Source organism: Electrophorus electricus, chromosome 14, assembly GCF_013358815.1.
Source record: "Electrophorus electricus isolate fEleEle1 chromosome 14, fEleEle1.pri, whole genome shotgun sequence".
Lineage (NCBI taxonomy): Eukaryota > Metazoa > Chordata > Actinopteri > Gymnotiformes > Gymnotidae > Electrophorus > Electrophorus electricus.
Window position 1 is genome coordinate 16,372,221 of NC_049548.1, and position 26,463 is coordinate 16,398,683.

General features: G+C 36.7%; 1 protein-coding gene across 1 annotated transcript; it reads left to right on the forward strand.

The window, feature by feature from the left end:
- Positions 1–5,837: 5,837 nt before the first annotated feature.
- Positions 5,838–26,028, forward strand: LOC113568452 (integrin alpha-M-like). The gene is made up of 30 exons (XM_035533262.1): positions 5,838–5,933; positions 6,576–6,684; positions 6,964–7,064; positions 7,192–7,262; positions 7,964–8,078; positions 8,184–8,317; positions 10,461–10,594; positions 10,794–10,944; positions 11,553–11,703; positions 11,819–11,892; positions 12,321–12,438; positions 13,089–13,222; positions 13,356–13,502; positions 13,661–13,867; positions 14,014–14,147; positions 14,267–14,406; positions 14,552–14,700; positions 15,896–16,027; positions 16,247–16,320; positions 17,022–17,163; positions 18,056–18,154; positions 20,963–21,042; positions 21,494–21,580; positions 21,867–21,945; positions 22,121–22,216; positions 22,365–22,445; positions 22,605–22,715; positions 22,864–22,977; positions 23,910–24,020; positions 24,153–26,028. Exons 1-30 carry the CDS (start codon positions 5,894–5,896, stop codon positions 24,222–24,224), a joined length of 3,387 nt encoding a protein of 1,128 aa, XP_035389155.1. The 5' UTR covers positions 5,838–5,893; the 3' UTR covers positions 24,225–26,028.
- The last annotated feature ends 435 nt before the right edge of the window (positions 26,029–26,463 follow it).

Consider the following 26,463-nt stretch of genomic DNA (forward strand, 5'->3'; position numbering starts at 1 on the left):
CGTATCAAAGCTAGACACAATTTAGACACAGCCCAGGAATCTATGAAAGTTAAATACGACCATGCTGCAGTCAGTCAAGCATTCGAGATAGGCAATAAAGTGTTAGTGCTTTTATCCATGCCTGGTTCAAACCTCTAGAGGTTTTTCGGGTCCATATGTAGTTCAACAGAAACTATCACCCACAAATTAAGTTGTGACTACCCCTTATCGAAGACGTAAATCTCGTGTTTTTCACATATGTGAAAGCCATAACGCTGATCATAACGTTGAGTTGAAGGTTACTGCTACTGTAGTTCATTCTTTGCCCTCTCTGAATTCAACCACTGTAATGTCAGATTACACTCCAGAACAAGATGGTCTTAGTTTGGGTTGAAACAGCATTCCTACTGCCAGATTACCAAATTCAGAAGCATTGAAACAATTGTCTACTAAGTTATCATATTTATTTTTAACTGCTCAGTCTGATCTTTTCACATTGACTAGACCGGTACTGTTCTCTTTTTGTTGATGTACCTACCCATACCGCAGTTTTAGAGCATGATATTGATGTACAAGGTCATTCTCCAATTAAACAGCATCATTTTGAAAGGTGTATCGAATTGTGAAGCTTAGCTCGATGACTTTGTTGTATATTTAGATACATGGGAGCAGCATTTGAGAACACTGGAGACTGTATTCTCTAGGTTGCGAGGTGCTCCATTAGTTTTAAATTTGGAAAGGTGTGAATTTGGGAAAAGTGTGATTAGCTACCTTGGAAAAATGGTGGTCGTAGACAGGTGCATCCCTTGGATGCTAAGACACAAGCCATCAAAGCTTTTCCGGTTACTCGGACAAAACGGGACCTATGTCGGTTTTTGGGGATGGCTGGCTACTACCGTTGCTTTTGTAAAAACCTTTCAGATGTTGTCTTACCTTTGACTTCACTTTTATGTGAAAACACTTCCTTTGTATGGACTCCAATTTGCCAAAATGCTTTTGACTGAAAAGTTTTCTGTGTAGTTCACCTGTACTCCTTGCTTCAGATTTTACAAAGCCTTTTAAACTTGAAGTGGATGCTAGTGGTTCTGGTGCGGGTACAGTACTCCTACAGGAGGATTCAGCTGGTATTGATTCAGCTGGACCACCCTGTTTGTTGCTTTTCAAAGAAGTTTGCAAAACACCCGTTAGCTTATAGTACTATTCAGAAAGAAGCCCTTGCACTCCTTTTTGCTCTGCAACACTTTGAAGTTTATCTTGATGGTAGTTCAGATCTAATCACTGTTTATACTGATCATAACCCTTTGATGTTTTTAAACCAGATGTGTAACTCTAACCAACAACTCATGCAATGGTCAATAATTATACAGGGATTTCCTCTCAAGATAGTTCATAAAAAAGATGTAGAGAATGTGATTGCTGACACCTTGTCGAGAGTTTAAGGTATTCTGGAGTCTGTTCTTTTGGGGTTTTTTTTCTCCCACAGGTCTCACACGTAAGGGGGCGGTTGGGGGGGGGGGGGGGTGGGGGGGGGGGGGGGTTACACTCCTGGACTGCTGCAGTGTGCTCCTGGTCCAGTTCAGGATTTTGGGTCTGTGCACCTCATTGCTGGCCCTGCCCTTCCTTATATAAGGACCCTGCAGAAAGAAGACAGCGGCTTGCCCAAGTTCATTCTTGTACTGGTGGTCATTTGTGAGTTTGTAATTTTTGCTGTGCTTACCTTACCTTACCTTACCTTATCTTGTCTTGTGATATCCCTAGTTTGCTTGTGTATGTGTAGATGTGTATGTGAGCATTCCCTGTGTTTTGTTTATTATTGTGATCTCTGTGATAGATGAAAGGTTTTTGTGTATGTGTATATGTATAATTACTGATTATAGGGAGTGGTGCATGTTTGTTTGGGTTTGGGGTTATTGTCTGTTTATTGTCAGGGAGTTGGTGTAGGATTGTATTTTATTTTTGTCCTGTAAAGTGTAGTTAGTTGTGGTGTTTCTTTTAGTAGTGTGGATTTTGTTTGTTATGTTGGCAATTAGCCACTCCTGAAGTTATTCTGTGTGTGTGTGTGTGTGTGTGTGTGTGTGTGTGTGTGTGTGTGTGTGTGTGTGTGTGTGTGTGTATATATATATATTTTTTTTTGTTTTGTTTTGGGGTTTTTTTGTGTGTGTGTTCACCATTTAATTACACAAACTTTCACCTCATCTGCCAGTTCAGTCCAGTGATTAATTATTCCACATACCATCCTGCTACCAGTATTTTCACAGTGCTGTTGCGACCTCACACACTTGCCTAAGAGAGGCGGTTTAGTCAATGCATTCACCCAGACTCTTCTGTTTAGCTCGGATTTCCCCTCTCCAGTTCCCCATTTTTGCTGGTTCTTGTGTTAGAACCTGATCCTATAGCTGATTCTCTTTAGGAGACAGTCCAAGTGCTTTCTTAACTTTCTTGGGCACCATGAAGCCTTCACTGCAATTGAATCTCTCTCCTTTAAAATCTTGATGATTTAGGTGCTATCTTACAAGCAGCAATATCCTTGCCTGTGAAGCCCTTTTGATGCAATGCAATCTGCAAGTGTTTCCTTGGAAATAACCATGGTTAACAGAAGAAAACTTCAAACACCACCACATGTTTAAAGCAACCGGTCTGCTCTTCTAATCAGCATGACAGAGTGATGCTTGTCTTGTTAACACCTTCTCCTGAGCTAACAAGAGGATCACTGAAATGATGTTAAAGGGCCAGTTTGTGGTAGGTGACTGGAATGCAGTAATTTTTGTGATTAAGTTCATTTTCATGGCAAGGAATGACTTTGCAATTAATTACAATTCATCTCTTCATGATCACTCTTCACAATTTAGAGTGAATGCAAATTGCCACCATAAAAACTGAAGCAGCATATTTTGTGAAAACCAAAATTTGTGCTAGTCTCAAAACCTTTGGCCATAACTGTACAAGTAACACTTCTGGAAAGTAACCCAATTAGCAGTTTAACTAATCACAGTTGAGGTCATCAAAATTGCGTATAAAGCACCAATTAAGGGTTTAGTCTAGGCTCACCACTTTGTGTCATGAGAGAATGGTCAGTGGCTTGAAAGAATGGTCAGTGGCTTGTGTTTTGCAGCACATGTTTGCAAAGAATTTAGATCTTTTACCATCTACAGTTGATAATTTTCTAAAAAGATTCAGGGAGTCAGGGGAGATCTCAGTGTGTAAAGGCCAAGGGTGGAACCTGCTGCTGAATGTGTTTGACCAGCTTTAGTCGGTATTGTTTGAGAAGCTGTCATCTGAGAGACAATAGAAATGTGTTCTGTGATCAGACAAGTCCATGTTTCAGCTTGTTTTGGGGAAAAACGGATGTCAGATTCTACATGCCAAAGATGAAAAATACCATCCAGAGTGTTAACAATGAAAAATGCACAAACCAGCATCTGTGATGTTATGTGCATTAATACCAGACCACACTCTGCACAACAGAACATGAATATGGCTTTGTAGTGTGTGTGCATGATTGGCCAGCCTACAGCCCAGCTCTATCTCCTATTGAAAATGTATGAAGAGAAGAATCAGACAATGATGATCACGGACTGTTGAGCAGCTCAAGTCTTGTGTACAACAAGAATGGGCAAAAATACCAGATGCAAAACTGCAACAATTAATATCTTCCATTCCCAAATGATTAAAAGTATAATTAAAAGAATGTTTACCCCTGGGTCAAAATCACCATGCATTGGTTCTGCTTTTTGCTTGCAAAGCTGTTGAAAGATCTCTTTCAAAAATGTCCTGTTTCTCTAGAAAGCTTGTGTAATTAATTGCAATTTTGAATATCTTTGCATCTACATCAGTACACTGCAGTTACTGTCTTGGAATCTTCTATGGATTTCCAGATAGAGGTAGAAGGGGCCTACACAGCATAAGCTCCCCTGTCCAGGATAAGATGTGAAACATCCATGAATACATCCAAGCAATGGCCCCCAAGGATAATATGATCAGGAAGTGCCTTGGTCAGCTGGAGGATGTGGTCACCATCGTAGCAGGGGAGTTGCCATGGCAGGATATGCCCCTGTGTGTGTGTGTGTGTGTGTGTGTGTGTGTGTGTGTGTGTGTGTGTGTGTGTGTGTGTGTGTGTGTGTGTGTGTGTGTGTGTGAGTGACCTAGTCACTAGTACTGTTAGCAATATTATTCTTCCTGCAATTCAGTCTTGCAAATGATTTAACATTTTATCAGTTTAAGGATCTGTAAAACATTTTGAAGTAATGTCTGATCAGATTTAATGAAAGCACATGGATGAGAAAAATATGTCTAGCTCATGGAGTATTCCCTTATACACTGCCAGCTTCATTGCCCTGTTAGCATTTTAAAAGTGGCATGGGCACAGTGTCTTGAGCATACAAGCGACTTAAAACTATGTACTTGGACAAGACTTCACAACATGTACAAATAGTAGGCCATTGATCCTGTTATTTGGCTCTCAAATTCAAAAAAGATTCAAGTATCCTTGCAGAATGTGTGCTGAACATGCAGTCATCTGAGAACACAAAGATAATGTCTGTAGCACACAGGATTACTGGGATTGCCTTTCCCATTCTATATTCTATGTATAATGAAAGTTAGCATGCTTGCCTCTCAGTGCTAGGATCTCGGGTTTGAGTCCTATCTGTGCGATTGGCTGCCATGTGTGTGTGCTGATTGGCTCTAAAGGCTGAGTGCTGACTGTAATGCATCCATGAGTTTGAGAAAGGTGCTATAAAAATGTAACTAATAAATAAAGATTATAGGGGATCACAATCATCATGCAAATGAGATTTTTTGTTCACTTACACTCAGGAAGTCAATATATGTCTATTAAATCTAGAACAAGACTGTCAAAGTCAAATTTGTTTATATAGCGCTTTTTACAACAGCCTTTGTCATGAAGCAGCTTTACACATGTCTGAGTCCAAGCCCCCAGTGAGTAAGCCAAGGGTATCAGTGGCAAGGAAAAACTCCCTAGAGCTTGAGGAAGAAACCTTGAGAGGAACCAAGACTCAAAAGGTGGGGGGGGGGGCATCCTCCTCTGTCCATAATTTCTAATAGTTTCTAATCCTAGTGCAGTGAGCAATTGGCCTCAAGATGATTAGTGGCTGATATATATGGATAAATAGGGATGTACCAAATCCTCCTCATAAGTTTTATGTATATATATATCATGGGTTTTTTGTGATATATACATTTTATGTAAGTGAGTTCTACGCCATGAACAAAAGGCAATAAACTAAAGTACTACTACTACCTACTAACGTAGACAGATTAAGATTTGCTAGTAGACATGAATTTAGCCCCAGAGTATCACAGACTATCACCAGAGATTAAACCAACATCATTAAAGGTATTATTCACGGAGTATATAATTTATACATTACATTTTCACAAGAAAAGCAAGTATTACTTTTGGATAGTGTATTGATTTAAAGTTCATTTAAAACTTGAAGGAGTTTATTTAAACTGTTACTAGGTAAGCAGCTATGTTTTATTTAAGTGGTATTGCTTTTTTCTTTTCATAACTGCTGAGGATTTGGAAACCACACAGGCTACTGTATAGGCCAATATCAGGGTTTGGTCTGTTAAAGGCATCAGGCATCTTGCTGCAAAACAACTATTTGCTTTAAACAGCTTTTACTGTTTTCAAATAAATTTATACAGCACATGAAATCTGCTGGTGAGTGATCATTAAGGCTGTAATGAGGGAACGAGATCTCCATATTATCATAGATTTATCAAAGACTTCTTTTCAGTAAAAAAGTATCTTAGGTTTCTGCAGCAGGATAGGGGAAGGGACAGAGACAAAGTGACAATGAACATGTCAATCCACTAAAAACAAATCACACAGCTGCGTTCTCCACAGTCGTGCTGTGTACCTTCCCATTTCTGTCTTTGTGAATTAAAAATGGACTGGAATTTTGAAGTCTACTTTTTCATATTATGTGGTAAGAATACATTAGCTGTTATTTGAGATTCCTTTTCTTTGTATTGCTTTTTTACTTAAAATTCATTCAATGTTAATTTATTCAAATTCTGCTGGCCTGTCTTAACAAAATGGAAATATGCCATGCCACTTATAGCTGGAGAACTAATTCAAAGATGAATTCAAATTTATTGATATAAAGCATTAAATTATTAGATGGTGTTAATTACAGATTTTTCTTTTATAATATCTAAAAGCTGTTATATTGCTTATATATTGTACATAGAAGGCACTCTTTTTAATAACAAAAGTTTAGTTATAGAAAGGAAACATTTTATTTTATTTTATTTTTATTTGTGAAGAAGAGTTCAGAAAATTAGCTTCAGCAATCAATCAGGACATCCTTTTATGGTATTATTGTAAATGAAGTATTCCCCTCAGGAAGTATGTATTTCAAATTCTCTCTCTCTCTCTCTCTCTCTCTCTCTCTCTCTCTCTCTCTCTCTCTCTCTCTCTCTCTCTCATATTTTAGCTGTTAACCTAACATGATCAAAAATCATCTTTACACAAATTAGATTAGATGTGCATGATAAGATACTTTATTGTGGTTACATTATAGAAATACAAAAGTGTAGAAGGTATTTATTTGTGTTTTGCTCTACAGTATCTCAGTCTGTGTTGGCTTTTAATATTGAGGCAAATCCTTGGAGGTACTTCACCCAAAACCAGGACACAGCCTTTGGCTACAAAGTGATACAGAAAGATCAGTCCAGGTGAGAGACGCATAATTGGCATAGTACATCAAAGACATTTTCCTAATAGAATTCTTGTGATGGAGCTCCCCTCCACTCTTTTCCACCAGGCCATTACAATTATGTTTTTGGAGTTCCTACTTTTGGATTTAAAGTGTAGACATCTGTATTGATGATTATTATTACTCTAATATACACTGTAGTCAAAGAGAATGTAAACATTTTGTTAAAATATACCTTGATGATAGATATCAAAATTCAACTTATATTTAGCTAACAAAACCTTCTCTTTCTTCTCAGTGTGATTGTGAGTGATCCTTTATTACAAAATCAAGATAAAAGAGGAAACGTATACCTATGTAGGACAAACTCAAAAGACTGCTCACCTTTAAAAATTAATGGTATGTATCCATTGTAGTGTTCTTAATAAGAAGCTGCTTATTTTCAGTAGTGTAAAATATTCATCAGTGATTTGCTATGTTTCTTTAGATATGTGGCTCAAATGTAGTTCTTTGTGTTTTCCTATAGTTCCCCCTGAGGCTGTTAATATGTCTCTTGGACTTTCAATGACTAAAGATCCGGCATCCTCAAAGATATTGGTAAGTCATCACTCTCAAGACTCACAGTATTTTACTTGTCCACACGGTATAAGGAAGGAAAGACAACGGTTTGCCCCCTGCTGTTTGATTTTAAAAGATACTAATGTGTTAATGATTTGGAGGTGAGGATCACTTCAGTACACATACCATGTCACCCCCATTTTCAGTTACAGTTGTAAGATTTCGAAATGTGTATTTGATAGCAAAAGGGAAAGCTTTTTCATAAAAGTACTACAAAACAATTGTAATTCAGTTGCATCTTGTCACAGTTATATGAATCAGTATAATATTATGCTTATCACATATTTAGCTACTGTATTTGTTATAAAATGTCTGGTTCTCAGTACTCAGTTTAATGTGGATTTTATTCAATTACCATATTAAATCAGTGGCAAACTGAATGTAGATCGTAAAAATACTATGTAACCAGCAGATAACATAGGTCTACACTTCCCCTCTTTATATGGATATGGATTCATACTTCAAAAAATGTGGGTATGGAATCATATCCACTAAGCTACATATTTTATTTCTGCATGAACATCAAACTGAGAATTTATAAAATATATTTTAATACCTCGTACTATTTTTTGGTTTGGGATGATGGTCTAATATTACTTAGTTGATAAAAAAACATAATGAATACACTGGCAATATAAATCACAAGGTAACAGTTTAGATGAAAGCAAAAACTTTTTCAGGTGTGTGGCCCAACCATCCCCAAGGCTTGTGAAGTAACTACTACCTACAATGGCATGTGCTTTACCATTGAGGAGAGAAACACTGTCACAGGGCCTATACCAAGCACTTTAAGAGGTAATTCATATAGGAAGATACCCTAATTAAACAAGCATCACATTTTCTCTTCTTTATTTTAATATGTTCTATTTCTGGATGTGTTCCTTTGTTCTTTATTCTCAGAGTGCCCACCTCCTGCACAAACAGATATTGCTTTTTTGTTGGATGGTTCAGGGAGTGTACATCCCATGGACTTTTCTAAAATGAAGAGTTTTGTTAAAAAGCTGATCCAAGGCTTACAAACACAAAATATTAAGGTACAGCATGTGTAGAAATGTGTGTATTAAGTAAATGCATTGTGTGAATATACCCAACCCAACATAATATACTGACATTTTGCTTAGTGTGAGAAAACATACTGTATGCAATCACCAGAGGGCAGCATTTTGCTGGGCACATCATTTACAGGTCTACAGTCTCCCTCTGCATGAAGCGAACAAATGCTTAAAAGAAAACAATTTTTCTCTTTATGAAAAGATTCATAGTTCTCTACATCAAACAACTGACAGTATTTTTACTAGCATTTATTTTATTTATCCCTGGCAGCTAAAAGAAGGAAATTAATAGCACTTGATATGGTTGTCTGTGATTAATTATGTGTGCTGAAGTATAAACCCAGAGGACAGAGATCAGATAACTTTATTAGGTAGATGTTCCAATAGGTATATGTCATATATATCATATCTTTTGCTCACACTTTGGCCTTCTTTGGCCTTGGGATTTTGAGGGTGAGTGTGTGTGTGTGTGTGTGTGTGTGTGTGTGTGTGTGTGTGTGTGTGTGTGTGTGTGTGTGTGAGAGAGAGAGAGAGAGAGAGAGAGAGAGAGAGAGAGAGAGAGATCGAGATCTACCAGAGATCTGGGGGTTTGAGGGTGTGGTGCAGTATTTTCACTGTTCCTAGGATTGCACTGTTCTGGACTGAGATTGATGTCACTTTTGGGATCTGTTAGAGCCACTCCTACAGCTCATGGGTCACCGGGGTTAGGTATTTTTCAAAATTCTCCTCCTTCTTTTGAATTAAGAGAATTAAGAGACCACTCCAAAATTTCATCTCATGAAGGGAAATGTGGTATGCATCCTCATAAGACACTTTTAGAGTACATTCAGTGAAGCTTGTTTCAGTTTTAATAGCATCTGGTTTCAGTTCACTCAATACTTTCTTCCAAGTTTCATATCTAAATGTTGTTTTATTTTTGTTACTTTCAAGCTGCATTTAGCAAGATTAGCTGCACAGTTGACACATTTTAAACTTTCCTCCCCATCCATTTTGATAGAAGTAAACTCATATTTTAATAATTTTCATCATAATGCCCTGCCAAGCATACCCATCATAATAAGTTGGCCAAGAGAAGAACTGGAAACTACTGACAACAAGACCAAAAAACTCCTCATAAAGCATAGGGTGTTCCATTCAAGATCCAGCTCATAAAGGCTTTATGCTAGCCAGAAGGAGAATGGGCCTACAAAGCTTAAAATACATTTTGTATGGTGAGACATGAAATACCCAATGGATACATCCAAGCAATTGCCCCCAAGGCTAAGCTGATGGGATGGGTCATGACATGGTCATCATGGAAGCAGAAGAGGTGCCATGGCATGAAATGTACCACCAAGAGATAGCAGAGGTGGCTGACATAAGAAAATCCTGCCAATGGCTGAAAAAGGCAGGAATGAAGGACAAGGCAGCACAAAATAAAGCACTAAGCACTAGGTTGATGGAGGCAGGGGTGTGTCACACCAGACAAGAACCAAGTCCAAATAGCAAGAAACTACAGAGAGTGGTGGAGAAAAAGAAGACTAAGATCTCGTGGGACCTCCAGATCTATACAGAAAACAAGTAGTGTTGAACCAACTAGGCCTATGGTAGATAAGATGCAGAAACCACCACTGGTAATAGAAGTAGCAATCCCAGTGCTGTAAACATCCAAAGAAAGGAATATGTGAAGTTGGACAAAGGCACCACTAGGGGCTGTGACTCCTAAGGTGGAGGAGGTTTTGTGTACGTGTGTGTGTATGTGTGTGTATGTATAATATATATATATATATATATATATATATATATATATATATATATATATATATATAGTCAAAATTGATAAAATATATATATATATATGAATTGAGTTTCAAAACAAAATATATCTATATAAAATAAAATAATACAATTAAAAATTGTAATTAATACATCATGTATAGATAGATAGATAGATAGATAGATAGATAGATAGATAGATAGATAGTAACTGCTTTGTAAAGGTTTCCAAAGAATGGAACCATATGGAACCAAATTTATCACATGGAACTACAAAATATGTTTTTAGACAAACTCACATGTTAAAATAGATTAAAACATAATACAGACTAAGAAAAAAGTATTTAATAATGATTTTTCCTTTTCACAGTTTGCTGTTGCAGAGTTTTCTGATTATTGTAAAATACCCATTACATTCAATAACTTTAGAGACATCAGTGACGTAGATAATATAGAACAACAACGTCAATGGACCAACACTGCAAATGCTATCAATAAACTTGTGTAAGTATTCTTCCTGAAACTGTGCAATCTTGTATTAACAGTCTGTATGTAAATCACTGAAGTCAATAAAAATAACAAATATATACATAACACATAGATAACTGGACACTATTTCAGCATCAGTAGTTTCAAATAAACATATTACTGGATCTTATACTGACCCTCAGTTTAATCTGAATTCTGTACTGCTTCTCCACAGGAATGAGTTATTCACCAGCAGTGCAGGAGCCAGGCCAAATGCTAACAGAGTCTTACTCGTCATCACTGATGGTGAATCCACTGATGGTGTCAATCTACTATCAGCTATTGAAAATGCAGAAAAGAAAAAAATTACTCGATATGCTATAGGGGTAGGAAAATGTTCTGCTTTCACATGTTCTACTTTGACAATAACACAAGAGATTTTATAATAAAATTATATATATAATATAAAAAATATATATATATATATATATATAAATGAAGTGACAACTGCACCACTGCAATTGTGATAAACTTTTCCTCACACAAGGAGAGAAAACGAGGGAGGCCAGCAGTGGCACCTAAACCACAACAAAAAACAAATAAAATGAACTAAAAAATGCAGTGAAGTTTGAAGCTGTGAGTACAGAGACAAAACAGCACCAACCACAGGCTATGCAGGAAGAGAAACAAAAGGCTATGCAGGCAGAGAAACACAACACAATCCAAAAGGACAAAAACGAAGTGAGAAAAAAGTGAAAAAGTGAAGCAAAATGGAGCAGCAGCGACAATGGCCTAAAAGAAAATGATCTTGATACATCTCAGTTAAATGGATTGCTAAATAAAGTTCTGCTTTTGCCTTGGTATTAGCTAAGGTGGTCTTGATCATTCTACTGATTAATGCAGTGAATGCACTAATGCAGTAAATGTTAACACACATTCAGATAACATGTGAAGGATAGCAACCCATTTTTTGCTTTGTGTCTCACATTGGAAGGTTGGTGGAGCTTTTCACAGTCAATCTGCACAGCAGGAGTTAAGAATTATTGCCTCTCAGCCACAAGATGAATATATATTCAAGGTGGATAACTTTGACTTGTTGGACAAAATCCATAGAACTTTGAAGGAGCAGATAATTGCTATTGAGGGTATGTCAATACTTTTTTTTTTTTTTTTGGTAAGCCTTAAAGTTCCCACACAATTGTTGTTCTACATATTACATATAATCACATGGATGTTGTTGTTGTTTTGTTGTTTTTTTAGGAACCCAGACGTCAGGAGACTCCAGCAGAATGGAGTTTGCACAGGAGGGGTTCAATGCAGCATTTAAAACAAATGTACAGGAACTTATTAGCGTTTGCTTTTAACACCTATCATCAGTGGTCTTTATGTAAGAAAATGGTTACCTAGGTTACCCAACGGTTAACACAGTAGTGTACAGCAGCCTGTGGTCAGTAAAGCCCTTTTGTTCTAGAATGTTATGCAGGTTGTCTTTTCTGGTGTCAGAAAATAACTTTTTATTTTCTGCATATGATAATCACAGAGCCAACAAATGGAATGGTGAATACAAAAAATTACTGCTTTTAAATGTGATATTGAATTCACATCCTCATAAATACATGCCCATCTTTCTTTAGGGCTGATTTAAGATAACATGCTGCTTTTCAACATATATATTCACTATATTCATTTGTGACAAATATGCAATCAAGCCATTAAAAAGTATATTTAATAATGTTCAACATATAATGTTTTGCATGTTTAGGGAAACATCATAATGAGTGTAGTTGGAGCTTTCCAGTGGAAAGGAGGATACCAAGAGTATAATTCACATGAAGAAAACATCTCCTTTCACACAGGCAGTGACCATGACAGTTATTTAGGTGAGAAGCCTCTTATACCTAATATATCAGCTACTGTAACTAAGAATAGAAAGCAAATTATGCAATAATTAAGATAAAACAAAAACCAGAGATAGAGCACACCATAAATCTAACATATCGGTATATATTCTCCAGCCAACACAACAGAAACACCTTCCTTATACATACATTGGCACTTTATTAGGTACAGCTCTCTTATATACATGTTGGCCCATTTGTTGCTGTGCACAATGTCTGACAAGAGGACCACTGCTTTAACACTGATATAAAACTGATCTTCACTATCAGAACTTATCGTTTAAACATTTACTGTTTTGAAAATAAACTGCTTTAGGCTCCCTCGTGAGTCTTGGTCCTCCTGAGGTTTCTATCTCAGTTCTGCCCAGAGTTTTTTTCTTGCCACTGTCACCTCCAGGTTGCTAAATAGGGATCTGCACCATATAATTGTAAAGCTGCTTTATGACAACATGTTTTGAAAAAAGTTCAGTATAAATAAATTTGACTTTGAAATTTGACTATATTTAAAAAAACAACAACACATTTTTAAGAAAAGGATTAATAAAGAACGTTTTATCAATCTGTTTACTCATAAGGGTAGGACATAATTTGAAGTTAAAGGGACAGAAAATCTTGTGTGTTCCCATTACCAGGTTACTCTATGGCAGTAGGAAGAATGTGGCATGATACATATGTTATTCTGGGAGCTCCAAGACATGCACACAAGGGAAGAGTGACCATGTCATCACTGAACACAATGACACAGCTTCTGCTGGATCCTCCAGAGGTTGTACATGTTACAGTTTGTATTAAAAACATATACAGAACTACAATGAAAATAAAAAAGTGGGCCATGGATCATAAAACTTTGTCAGTGGTAAAACTTTCAAATTCTCTAAATTACTCCCTTTTCCCCTAAGGCACAGATTGGTGCCTATTATGGAGCTGAAGTGTGTGTGGTAGACTTGAATGCTGACTCCTACATGGACCTTCTACTAGTTTCTGCTCCACTGTATATGGAAGAGGATCAGGAAGGAAAAATCTTTGTTTACTCCTTTTCACAGCAGGTAAAGAGAACATTTAACACACTGCTCAGTCAACAGCTTTTCTCATATAGCAAGAGCTTGAAGCTATCTTCAAACATCTATGTATGTAGCAATGGCACCAGTAGTCATACATGTGTGGTAATGTTTTTGAGTTCATCTTTTTATATTGTTTTTGACAGTCACAATTACAGGAACAATCAACACAGACATTGGAAGGAATGATGGGACAAAAAGGAAGGTTTGGCTCTGCGTTATCCAGCCCAGGAGATCTAAACGGGGATCATTTTGTAGATGTAGTGGTAGGAGCTCCTCTGGAGGATGATGGACAGGGCAGCATCTACATCTTTAATGGAAGAACAGCAGACATCAACCCCACCTACTCACAGGTGAGAGAGCGAGACAAAGCAAAAGAGAGATAAACTCTGTGATATATTTTACTGTCAAAGGTCACCATCATCCCAACAAAACCTCTTTACTTTTGCAATGCTCCTTTTCTAAAATGCTCCATCTTTTTTCTGTTTTGTGATGGCAGAGAATCAGGGGTTCATCTTTTCACCCAGGTCTATGGTTCTTTGGTTTGTCTTTGAGTGAGTTTGCTTTGGACCACAGTGGAGATGGTCTGCCAGATATTGCTGTTGGAAGCAAAGGAGCAGTCACATTGCTCAGGTTTGGACAAATGTTCATGGAGAAGCAGACCTCTGTACATTGTAGCATAAAGTGAGAGATAAACATTATGTTTAAATACCAAATGGTTATTCATATGCATGTGTATCTTGTGTCTTCAGGTCCAGACCTATTGTATCCTTGGTGACCAAAGTAATCTACAGCCCATCAAAAATCCCCACTAAAGACACAGATTGTGAAAAGCCTTTAGAAAACATCTTGCGTTTGTGTTTCACTATGAAGGATAAACACACTTATCCAGGTTTCTTTCTCTTTTACTCATACATACAGTATATGTATATATTTGGGTTTACATAAACCATAAACATAAAACAAAGGCTCCATTTCAGAAAGATAAAAATAACACTGCTTTTGGTCAATTATGTCTTTCCTTTTTATTTATTTAGGCTTATCTGCAAATATTAAATATATTTTAAAGCTTGATGGAAAGCGAGAAAACTATCGAGCATTCTTTTCAGTTAAAAATCCTACAGTGTCAGACAGTATGACTGTTACATTGGAGGAGATGTGCAAAGAGCATAATTTTTTCATAGAGGTAAACTCAATGCTTTCTAATAGTTTCTCCCTCTATTGTCAGACTTTCTCTGACACCTGAACCATGTGTTTTTCAGTTTGGTTTCTTTTGTTTCATCCTTTTTCCTCACATATTTCAGTAAAAAAGCTTGTGCTGTGTGCTATTAAAAATAAAGATAGGAACAGCATATTTAATAGCCCCCTCCATTAATATGAACACAAGTGTCAGACAGAATGAGCAGAGAAGAATGCAGTATGACATGCAGTATGACAGAGTTTAATGATATACAGAGGTACTCCAAAGGTGTGCTCAAAAAACAGACAAAAGTCAAGATCCAGTAAACAGATAATAGGCAAACAAATCCAGTTGGGTAATAAGCAATAAAGTGAATCCAGATAACAAGCATAAAGATGGTAACCAGAAAATAATTATACAACAACAGCTTAGAAACGTTTGGCTGGCAAAACGAGACTTCGCAAGACAATCAGTACAAACAGAACTTAAATAGTGAGAAACATTAGGGAAAACAAGACACAAATGAAATCAATAATCTGGGGAGTGAGACTGAACGGGAGGTTTGTGGTTTCTGTAGTCAGATGCGGACCTAGTCTGTCCATGCAACATGACAACAAAGTTGAATAACATTCATATTATTGTTTGGTGAATTAGTTCTATGTTCAAGACCATGAAAATGATAACCATGACAAGCACACACAAAAGGATTTCATCCTGTTTATATAGCAAGGTCAGATTAGTCCAAGAATCCTGTTTATAAGAAGAATAGGAGTAAACCTTGATTATGTGGTATGTAAATCAGGTTTGTGTGGATCTTGTTGACTATATACTTCAATCACTCTCCTATTGGAAGATCTAAAGACCATCTAATGATATTTGATACTAGTTACAGAGATTTTGTTTTAACATGTCCTGGAACTTGGTGGAGGTTCATGTTACCAGACGTTCTAGGTTCCCAGGGAAAAGAGCCCTGCAAGATCACATATTCTATATGTTTTATATGACATAAATCAGCACACTAACACATGACATTTGGCTCAGTCCATGTTGTTCCATAGCACTGTGTCCATAGTTTGTGAAAAAAGCAGGAATTTCAATGTTCAGTAAAAATCCAAGTAAAGTCAAATAATGCTCAGTACTGTTGCTTCTCATCTTCTGATTATTATTGTTATTAATATTATTGATTTCTCCTTTCACACAGGCTTGCAATGACGATGCACTAAACCCACTGTCCAATCAGTTAACGTTTACATTTGAGGGCCTCCCAGTTGGCACAGTGGAAGGGTTACGGCCCATCCTTCACCCGGGAATAAAAACCACCTCAGATCATAATGTAAGAGTACAAGGTGAACCTTTCATCTTAGAGCAATAGTAACAACAAAATATTTCTGCTGCTACTAAAGACCTCAAGAATATTTATTCAGTGGAAAAACAGAAACACTGTGACCATATACCTAGATGAAATCACATAAAACACTTGCTATTTGTAAAGAATAATACAATTGAGACCTAGCAATGGTAGTAAGTTTAACAGTGTAAATTCATTTCATAGTTGGATTTTGAAATGAACTGTGGAGATGATAAGATCTGCACTGACAATCTTAAAATTGATTTCAACTTCTCTGGGTAAGTACATTAATGGTAAAAACACATGATTCCTTGATGATTCAGTTTGTTGTCATGTATACATCATATACACAAAATGTAAATGATACTTAAGTATAAAATGTCTTAACACTTTACCACAATATCATAAAATCACTAATTGTAAGGGCTGGTGCCAGGCTGAGGCCCCCTCTGGCCACCAGAGGGAGGCCTCGAGTCAGGCACGCCACTAACCAGGCTTAACACCCAAGAGCCAATAAGCCCAGTGACCCAATCATTCAGTGCTGGGTCTTTGCTAAAGTTTTGAGCCAAGTGCCTAGCAGGTAACTTTGGGTATTGTGGTCTGTGAGCCCTTGTGCGATGCCTATTTTCTGCTTTGCGAGGGTGTCTGTGTTTTTACACATCCCCTCCCTTCTCCAGTTTTCCCCTCTTGAGTTTGTCTCTCTCCTGAAACTTCCCTTAGCCATTCAATTTCCTCCCAGTTTTCTGGTTTTGTTTGGGAAGTATTAGTGTTCTCTCTTTTTCCACGCTTGGCGTGGTGTTTAGTTTTTTCCTTTTGTTTTACTGCTCATCCAGTAGGCTCTTGGTGTTATCCCTTAGCTGACCTGGGTTCAAACCCACCTTACACTGATACTGTCAAGATAATGGAAATTCTGTTATTTTTTTCTATTAATTTATTGAAAACAATTCATGTGTTGAGTTCATGTGCTTTCATATACTAGATCATCAGATATAAAAGTTGGAATCATGCAGGATATGAATGTGACAGTGTTTGTGGAGAACAGAGGAGAAAACTCCTACAACAGTCTCATAACTCTCAGTTACCCCTTTGGACTGTCCTTCAGGAGATTCACCACTAAACAGGCAAGAGCAGTACTCCCTCATTTGTATGGTCCAGCAGTAAGATACAGTTTAGTGTTGAAAGCAACACAAATATTTTAAAAATGATGTAGTAGAACATAGATCTGGTTTGTAGCTGCGGTGCAGTATATTGCAGTAGCAGGGTTATGTAGATCAGCTGAGAAGCTTTGCATGTTAGTTAGGAGTGAGATTTCTTTAAGATGTTATAGTGCTGAAGCATTTATTCCAACTTGTATAGGCTGACTCTATGTTTGTAAAACTCCTTTGTTGTAAATAATGTACTGTTGTCAAGGAACACTCCCCTTCCTACTGGTCACATGGTACGGCCCAGTGGGAGTTCATTGTCTGTCTCATTTGCAACCACACCCATGTTGTTTACCAAACACCTGTACCTGGTTTAGTCTTGTTACGTCTGTCTGTATTTAAAGCGCTGTAGGAGTGGTCTTAGTCGTCTATCATTGCCCGTGTTTGTGTTATTTGTATTCGTGTTAAGTGATGTTGCATGAGTGCCGATTGTCTTTATTGTTTGTTTAATAAACGTCTGTCACCATCGAGGGACTCTATGTTCTGCCCCTTGCCCTGCAGCACTCGGTCCATTACAAATGTGCGATGTACCAGGTCTTATAATAATAATAATAATTCCTTTTTCATTGGGTCATTAAGCTCCATGGTAATAAGCTGTTCACACATCCACCATCTATGGCCTGTGCAAATCAAATTGATCACTGTGGAAGTACAGTTTGTTGACTTATAATTTAATGTGTGTTGTATAATAATATGGCTTATACAAGTCACTTGTCTCAGCGGATTTCATACTATTTAAACTCACCTTTATTAGATTGGCCTCATATTCCATCTGAATAACAGATTTTCTATATTTCCTGTATGTGAGCAGAGCAGAGTGGAATGCATATCTCTGGACAGTGATGACAAAGGTTCACTGGGGACCTCCACCTGTCATATTAGCAAGCCCATCTTCAGGGAGAATGGCTTGGTAAGTCAAAATATTTGTTTAGTTCCTATACCCTCATGCTTAGTTACACGGTTTATAAAATATTCCGTGAAAATATTTTTGAAACTTGTGATGCTAAGAAGTTAGATAAAATAATATTAGAGTTAGGTTTTGGAGAGAAAACAGGGCATTAGATTTTTGTTAAATGTTAACACAGGGCTAAATTTAAATAAATCTAGTGTCTAGGTTAGCATTACAATTAGGAAAATTTTGTGAATACATAATTGCACAATATTCAGCACATTCACTACGAATAATCTGTTTAAGGTATATTCCAGCAATAACTTCAAAAACATTTTCAGTATTGAGGGTAATTTTAAATGTTTTTATAGTGTTTGTCAAATGCTTGTATTTAGTTATGTAGTGACATGAACACTTTGATGAACCTTGATGAAATTAAAATAGGTTGTGATTAATTATTAATCCCTTAATTAATAATGAATCCCTTAAAATTAATAAAGGGACATGCATTTCACATAGCCTATGTAGTGGTAATGTAGTAGTATACATCAGTCATTGTATAATCATGTAATGCCACCTGTGTTTACGATTATAGTTCATGTTGGTCTGTTTTGTTTTGGGGTTTTTTCCCTTTGTTTCTCTATTGAGCAGCCATGCCGAGCAGTGTTTCATGGTAGTTTTTACCCTTAAGATTTCATGAATTTGTTTCCTGTTCTCCCCATGTTTTTGTTTATTGCCATGTGCTTTTATATGATCTCTAAAAAGACTGTTTACAATAATGTACAAAACACTAAAATGTGTTTTTATTTTTAATTATGAATTATTCTTAATTATTATCCCTTAATTACAATTAATTTGTTAATTCAATCTCAACTCATATAATTTATATAATATAGTGATTGATATACCCACAAAGAAATTAGAAACACCACCCATGAACTACAGGCTTTACAACTAATAGGTTGTTTATTGAGTAATAGCAGTAATAGAGTATGAATGCATAAAAAAAGTAAGGGAGATGCTAATAACCCCAGGCATTGAATTCACTTATATAGTGCTACAACTGTAAGGGTCCGTGCCAGGCCAAGGTCCCCTCCGGTCACCAGAGGGAGGCCTCGAGTCAGGCACAGCACTAATCAGGTTTAACGCCCAACAGCTGGGCTAGGCCTATATAAGCCCAATGACCCATTGCTGAGTCTTTGCCAAAGTTCTGAGCCAAGCTCCTAGCCGGTAACTTCGGGTATGGAGGTCTGTGAGCCCTTCTGTGCTGCGAGGGTGTCCGTGTTTTTACACATTCCCTCCCCTCTCCAGTTTTCACTCTCAAATCTGTCTCTCTCCCAAGACTCTTCTTAGCCATTACAGTTCCTTCCTGTTTTCTGGTTTTGTTTGGGAAGTTTTAATTTAGTTTTCCCCAGGGCATCGGGGCTGCCATTCTTCCCGTGGCGTCCTTGGTTCTCCCTTTTCCCACACTCGTCATGGTGTTTAGTTTTTTTTCCCTCTAGTTTTGTCGTCCTCCATACCTCTGAAGGGTGTTATACGTACAGGTAGCTTTATAGCTGCTGTGGTCTAGTGGGTCTTTGTCTGCCTTGCAACAAAGTGGCCGGGGTTCAACTCACCTTTGGTTATTTACGTCTCTTGTTTACCTGTTCCACAGTCTAATGGTTCTGCACACGGGCCCATTATTAACACATGGTTGCTCACCCAGTAGGCTGTCAGAGTTATCACCTAGCTGACCTGGGTTCAAGCTTTCCTTACAACAACAAAACACAAGCAACAGTTACTTGATTGGTGTCAACCACTGCACACATGAAAGGAGTTATGTCTTATCTTATTTCAGTTGATCCATTAGATCAAACATGCCATTCGTCCATATTTGGACTGGGCCACAGTTGGATTGCGATGGCTGACTTAGCCAGCTTTTTAGCTTCGAGCCTGGAATTATACTGCCACGACCTGCAGTCAAAGGAAGGAATGGACTTTTGGTTGTCTCCGAGCTTGACCCTTTTGACGATTATGTAGGCGAACTCCTGATTAATTTACTGAAGAACCAGTAGTTCATGGACATCAACATGTCTGCCATGAATCAGTTTGCCTGACATTTATATGTAGCATTAGATAGCTATGCAGAGGAATGCACTAAGCAAAGCCTACAAAAGCCTTGCCGCTTGGTCATACTACAAGTCAAGAACTGCTGGTGAAATTAAATCCTTTCAAGGTTTATATAAAATAGATTTTGAATTCATTATAACCTTATCTGATACCACTTGTCATTACAGCTTGCATAATAAATATTAAAAACTAAAACTAAACAAAAACAAGGATGAATAAAAACTAAAATATACAGAGGTTTACCAAAATTAAAATTATTTACAGGCCCTTAAATGATCTACACCTAACTGAGAATAAATAAATAAAGTAAAACTGGAAACTAATGAATTTCAAATCTCAGAGTTCCTCCTGTTAATGGTGTAAATTGCAAACAGGGTTGCAAGAGTGTTATCTTGTTGATTGTATCCTGACAGTCCCATCAGAGGGTGAAAAGAGATGTTAACTTTAAGGGAAAAACAATTTTTAATCAAACAAAAAGAAGTCAGGTATTAAATGCTGAAAAAGCATGTTCTTTAGTTTAGGAATAGTCATTTGTAACAGCCCGAGTGCTGCAGATCAAGGAGGAGGACATACAGATTCCCTCTACGGTTACAAATAGGACAAGTCTCAAACATTCAACGAGGAACTCCCACTGCACTTGGCGGGCCATACCACATGAGCATTCTGTGACGTCCTGTAAATGAAAAGCTGTTCATATCCTGATTTCCATCTTCCCATTAGGTCATTTTTGACATTACATATAACATAAACAAAGACGTTAACTTTGATAAAACAATGATGTTCACTGCTACTGCTTCCAGGTATGTCCTGATGTTTTTCCTGGCAAACACATTTCACATGTTCTAATGTCTGCATCTGTGGGTAACTTAATGAAATCTTTTGAGATTCTGACATTTTTCAAAGACCAACTGCATTTAAAATCATGTTTTCATTCTTGTAGAAGGATAACATTCTGTGGATAACATTCATGCCTTTTGTTTCAAAGGGGCATCCAACACATTTACATTCACGGCATTTAGCACTTTGTTACCCAACAAGACAGAAATCTTTTACACAAATGTTAATAGTAGTCACAAGTACAATATCACAGAGCTATAGACATAAAAGGCTTTAAAAATGTTGACTCATTTTCAGTTACTCTATCCCAAAATATTGGCCCATTGCATTCAGAGCATGAATTGAACAAACTGCAACCAAGTGAGTGTATTGTAAAAGTTGTGTTGTACTACACTGACCCAAGTGTCCTTACAGCGGCAATGACAAACACTCAGAGAACAGCGAACTGTTCAAAAACAGAACCATTGGTGTCAAATATGGCATCTACATCTCACTGATCAGGTTAGTTATCCCCTTCCTTTTTACATATCTTGATGTTTTTCCTTAAATTTGGTTTTGTTTTCTACTTATTTATTTAGTGTCATTTCCCCAGTATGTTTAGAACTTTGATAAAGAAGGTGATACACACACAATCTCTGATGCACATGAAACCCACACTACTAGCATTGTAGGCTGGCTCTGTGTACTCAGATGAGAACACTGTGTGGCTTCTACCTGCACCATTCAGCCCTCTTGGTATCTATTCAGTGATCTTTTAGTAAGATCCTGTTACTGCTTTTATTTGAAGGTATGAGGAGTCCAGCATCCACATTAACTTCACTGCAGGGAAGAACAACCTTGAGAAACCAGTCAGTCAAATCCTCAAAGTATGAAAATAAAGAACACCCTTTCTATTGGACTTTATAACAGAACAGTTATAATGCAGCAGAGAATCATTTAATCATTGAGATTAAATTTGTGCTCTCCCTCTCTCCATATATCCATTTATCGGTTTGTCTGTCTCTCTCTGTCTCTCTCACCCTCTATCTCTTTATCTATCAGGTCCAGAATGACCTAAGAGACTTAACACTCACTATTTTAATCAAAGTCCCAATAAAACTAAGAGATAAGGATATCTGGACCACTAAGGATTTGCAGGTACAGTAGCATATCAGTGCAAACATTTTTAACATTGATGAATCAACAGTGCAATTTAATCCTATAGTAGATAAAATTCATATCCTGCAAAATGGCCTATGGAGATTACGAGAAGATAATCTTATGATAATTGTTTTTTTTTCTTTAGATTCAAGATTGTATTGTAGACAAAGATGAACAACCCACAGTCCCTGATTTTGTGGCAGCACTAAAAAATCACCACAAAGTGGTAAGTAAGTTATGGTTTTGTTTCCCAACACAGCATTTCTTTAACAGAGAATAAGACAAATTCTTAGTAAAGCTTTCTCTATGTAATATAATAAAATCACTTCATAATTGTGTGTACTCAGTGTAAACATAACCAATGGAAACTCTCTTTGTGTTTTAGAACTGTTCTGTGGCTGTGTGCAGACTTTTTAGGTGTAATGCAAATCTGATGAGAAGGGAGTCAAAATTCTACAACATCTCTGGTCATGTTAGTTCTGGATGGATTGAACAGGTAAATTTATATATATATATTAACGGTATATTTACAACAAGTTAACTGTTAACATATTATATGGCAACATTGATACTTTTACCAGTACAGTGTTCTTAGTTTTACAGTTTCGTTACTCTTAATTATTCATGTATTGCCTCTCTCTCAGACTAGACTCCGATCAGCAGTTTTTGAGCTGGTCAGTACAGCAACTCTGGAATATGACAAAAATAAATATGTCTACTTTTCCTCTGATTCTCTACATACTGCACCCACAGGCCTGGTAAATAAACAACTTTTTATCTGTTTAAGTCACATAATTCCCTTCTGTGTATTGTGTGTCCACCTAAGTAATGCTGTACATTACAGAACATACAAAAACATTTTAAGTGTATTCATAATACAAACATCTGTGGTCAGAATCATATGAATGCTTCGGCCATGTTATTCAATTTACCTATTATAAAAGCCTGTAAATTTGTTTGTGTATACAAAGCTAAAATGCATGTAAATGTTATTCAATTTACCCATTACAAAAGCCTGTAAATTTGTTTGTGTATACAAAGCTAAAATGCATGTATATTAACCACTGTCATCACACTATATTACAGTACCGGCCAAGAGTCCACCAGCTTGTAATAATGTTTTTTATGGATATCTATTATTCAGCTATATGTAATCACATATACAAATATAAAATTCATATGTTACTATATTGTATTCATTGTTACATGAGCACATAGTTTTCCTTTAATCGTTTAATTAAAAATCTAATCAAATTGTAACGGCTGCCCTGCGGAGCAGGACGCACAGACTTCCTCGATTTTGTGAAACATTTAATGACATTTAACGGTGGCACTCACATATAACATAAACAGTGAACGTGAACACACATAAACGGTTTTACACAACGTATAAAACATTGTTTTATACAATATCATAATTGACTGAGTAATGATGATGATGATGATGCTGATGTATCAATGAATTACACTTTAGTTTCTAGTGGCAAAACCCACTGATAGTATTGCATTGTATAAATACATTTACATAAGCCATAAGTGTTGATACAGTAGAATAAAACTGATATTAACAGAGCCTCAATTTCTTGACTGATTTGTTTAATGGTGTGTGTGTGTGTGTGTGTGTGTGTGTGTGTGTGTGTGTGTGTGTGTGTGTGTGTGTGTGTGTGTGTGTGTGTGTGTGTGTGTGTAGATTAATACTAAGGTGGAGGTGTATGAGGAGAAAAACATCCTTAAGGAGATAATTGGAGGAGCAGTAGCAGGGCTGCTGATTTTGGCTCTCATCACTTCTGGCCTCTATAAGGTCATTTCTGCTCTTGTTACCATTTGCTATTGTCACTTCCAGAATTCCTGTGTCCAATGCTGTATAAACATTTAATGGGTGATATTTGTTTGACTCTGTATTTGACTACTTTATTCTTGTATATAACTCCAGGCTGGGTTCTTCAAAAGCCGCTATAAGCAGATGTTGGAAGATGCAGGCTCTGGGGCTGATGGGACTGAGTAGAAGGTGGAGGCAGCTGGAGAACACTCAGCTGCTGCACTGCTCTGCTTAAATTCCAACATGGATTTGTCAGTCTGTGTTTGGAAGATTATGGTGGCAGCTGTAAAGTTCAACATGCTACTATGTCATCTAAAATATATGTCAGGGACTTGTACATGATAAATTTATCCTGAACTGGGCTTTTTTTTTTAGTAATTATAAAGACCACAAACAGTTATTCAAAGTTCAAATGGCAATTTTATATTTTAATGCGTTTTCTTTATTTGTTATCAATCATTCTTACTCACCAGATGCATAGGCATTCATTAATAAAAACCTTCCCATAAAGACTACCAAGGAAAATGTTCATGTGTGTAGAGAGTTTATATGAGGCAGAGAGAAGCAAAACATATTGTAAGCAGGATACTTGGACCTAAGTGCTAGCTTTTTTAAAACCCATACACACAAATAAATGTAGCCAAAAACCAGAATAGTGTCCAAAAGGGTAACAAGTCAGCAATGCTCTGTAGGTTGTGTCATACCAAAATTCCTCTATATTATGGCATAATCATTTCTACTTCATTCAAGAATAAAAATGCAGACTTGAGAATTAGTTGAAGAGAATATATGGTCCTGTTCTATTTCGCAGGTCATCATTACAAGCATTAATGAGGCATCCTCCAGAGAATGTATGACAATCACACAAATAACCTAAATTTCTTTTGTTTTCAAGAGTGATTATGTAATCACTTACTCTACAGACTAGTGTTTGAAATCTCCACCATTATATCCACAACATACATTATTAAATATATGCAAATTGTGATCAAGCATTATGCAAGTTGACACCTGCAAGATAAAGTTGCAGGTCAGCATCACCCTGACCTTTTTAATACTTTGAATGAATTGTCAGTTACAGTTGGTAATTAATTGGGGCACCACCCTGATTAACAGGGATTTTTTTCTAATTTTAATTAATTTATTAATGAGTAATAGTTCAGTTTCAACTCATGAAAGTCACCAATTCGATACGTGATTATTTCTCATCTACCAAACATAAGATCACTTTGGGCTGACAGACGTAATAACCAAGGTATGTTTACTGAATAAGCAGAGATAAGAAAAACATGCATTGACCAAGATTCCTTTAATGACCACGAGGGTCTAGTTCACTAGAATCATTATAATCACAAGCCAAACAATGTAAACAAGCTAAATTTAACAATTTGTGGTGGACACAGGTAGTTAGCTAATCGAATAATACTTTTTTTTTTAATTAGAGAAACAAAGTAAATAGACTCAATTATGCAACCTATGGGAGTAATCAAAGGGGCAAGCTACTTATTGATCAAGACCAACAAAGGAAACTTATTATGCAGCTCTGTCAAAATTAGAAAATTGTAGAATACTTGTGGCAGACCAGATTATGCACTGCAACAAATAAGTACTGCTTGCTTTACCGAGTTCAAAAAACAATGAAATAATAACATAATGAGAAATTGAAAGAATAACTTTGAAATCGAATATTAGATTAATAAATACCACACAAACCTCACACACACATTGTCCCTCCCTCCTCACACACACGCACACACACACACACACACACACAAAGGATGCAAACTGAGGTTTAGATGTAAAATATTTCGAAGAAAAGAGTGTCTTTCCTGAAAACTAATGTATGGAAAAGGTACAAAGGAAAACTAAAGTTTTTATTTCCAGTCTGGCTTAGTGAGTAAAATGCTCATAAACGTTTAAAACTTTTATGAAGGCAATAGGTCACGATAACACTTCATACAAAATTAGTTATATATGGACATTCCTTCAGTCATTTTTATAAATATAAATATAAATATATATATATATATATATATATATATATATATATATATATATATATATATATATATATATATATATGTTTCGGGTGTGAGTTTCTGTGAGCGTTAGGGATGCGTTAACATTTGGTCGCGTGGAAGACCGATAAGTTAGCTAGCAGAAGCCCATATACAGTGTTTTACAGTGTTTTGAAAAGGTGTCTGTTGGAAGTCATGAGTGAAAGAATGTAATTCCAGTTTGTAGTTAGATTGATTAATCATCTTTTATGTAAATTTAATTGATGTTGAAGAGGCAATAATAATATTCATAGTTTATTCATGTGTCTAGTCATTGTAATTTAAATATACACTGCCTGGCCAAAAAAAGGCTCACCACCTGGATTTAACTAAGCAAACAGGTAAGAGCCTCTCATTGGATAATTGGG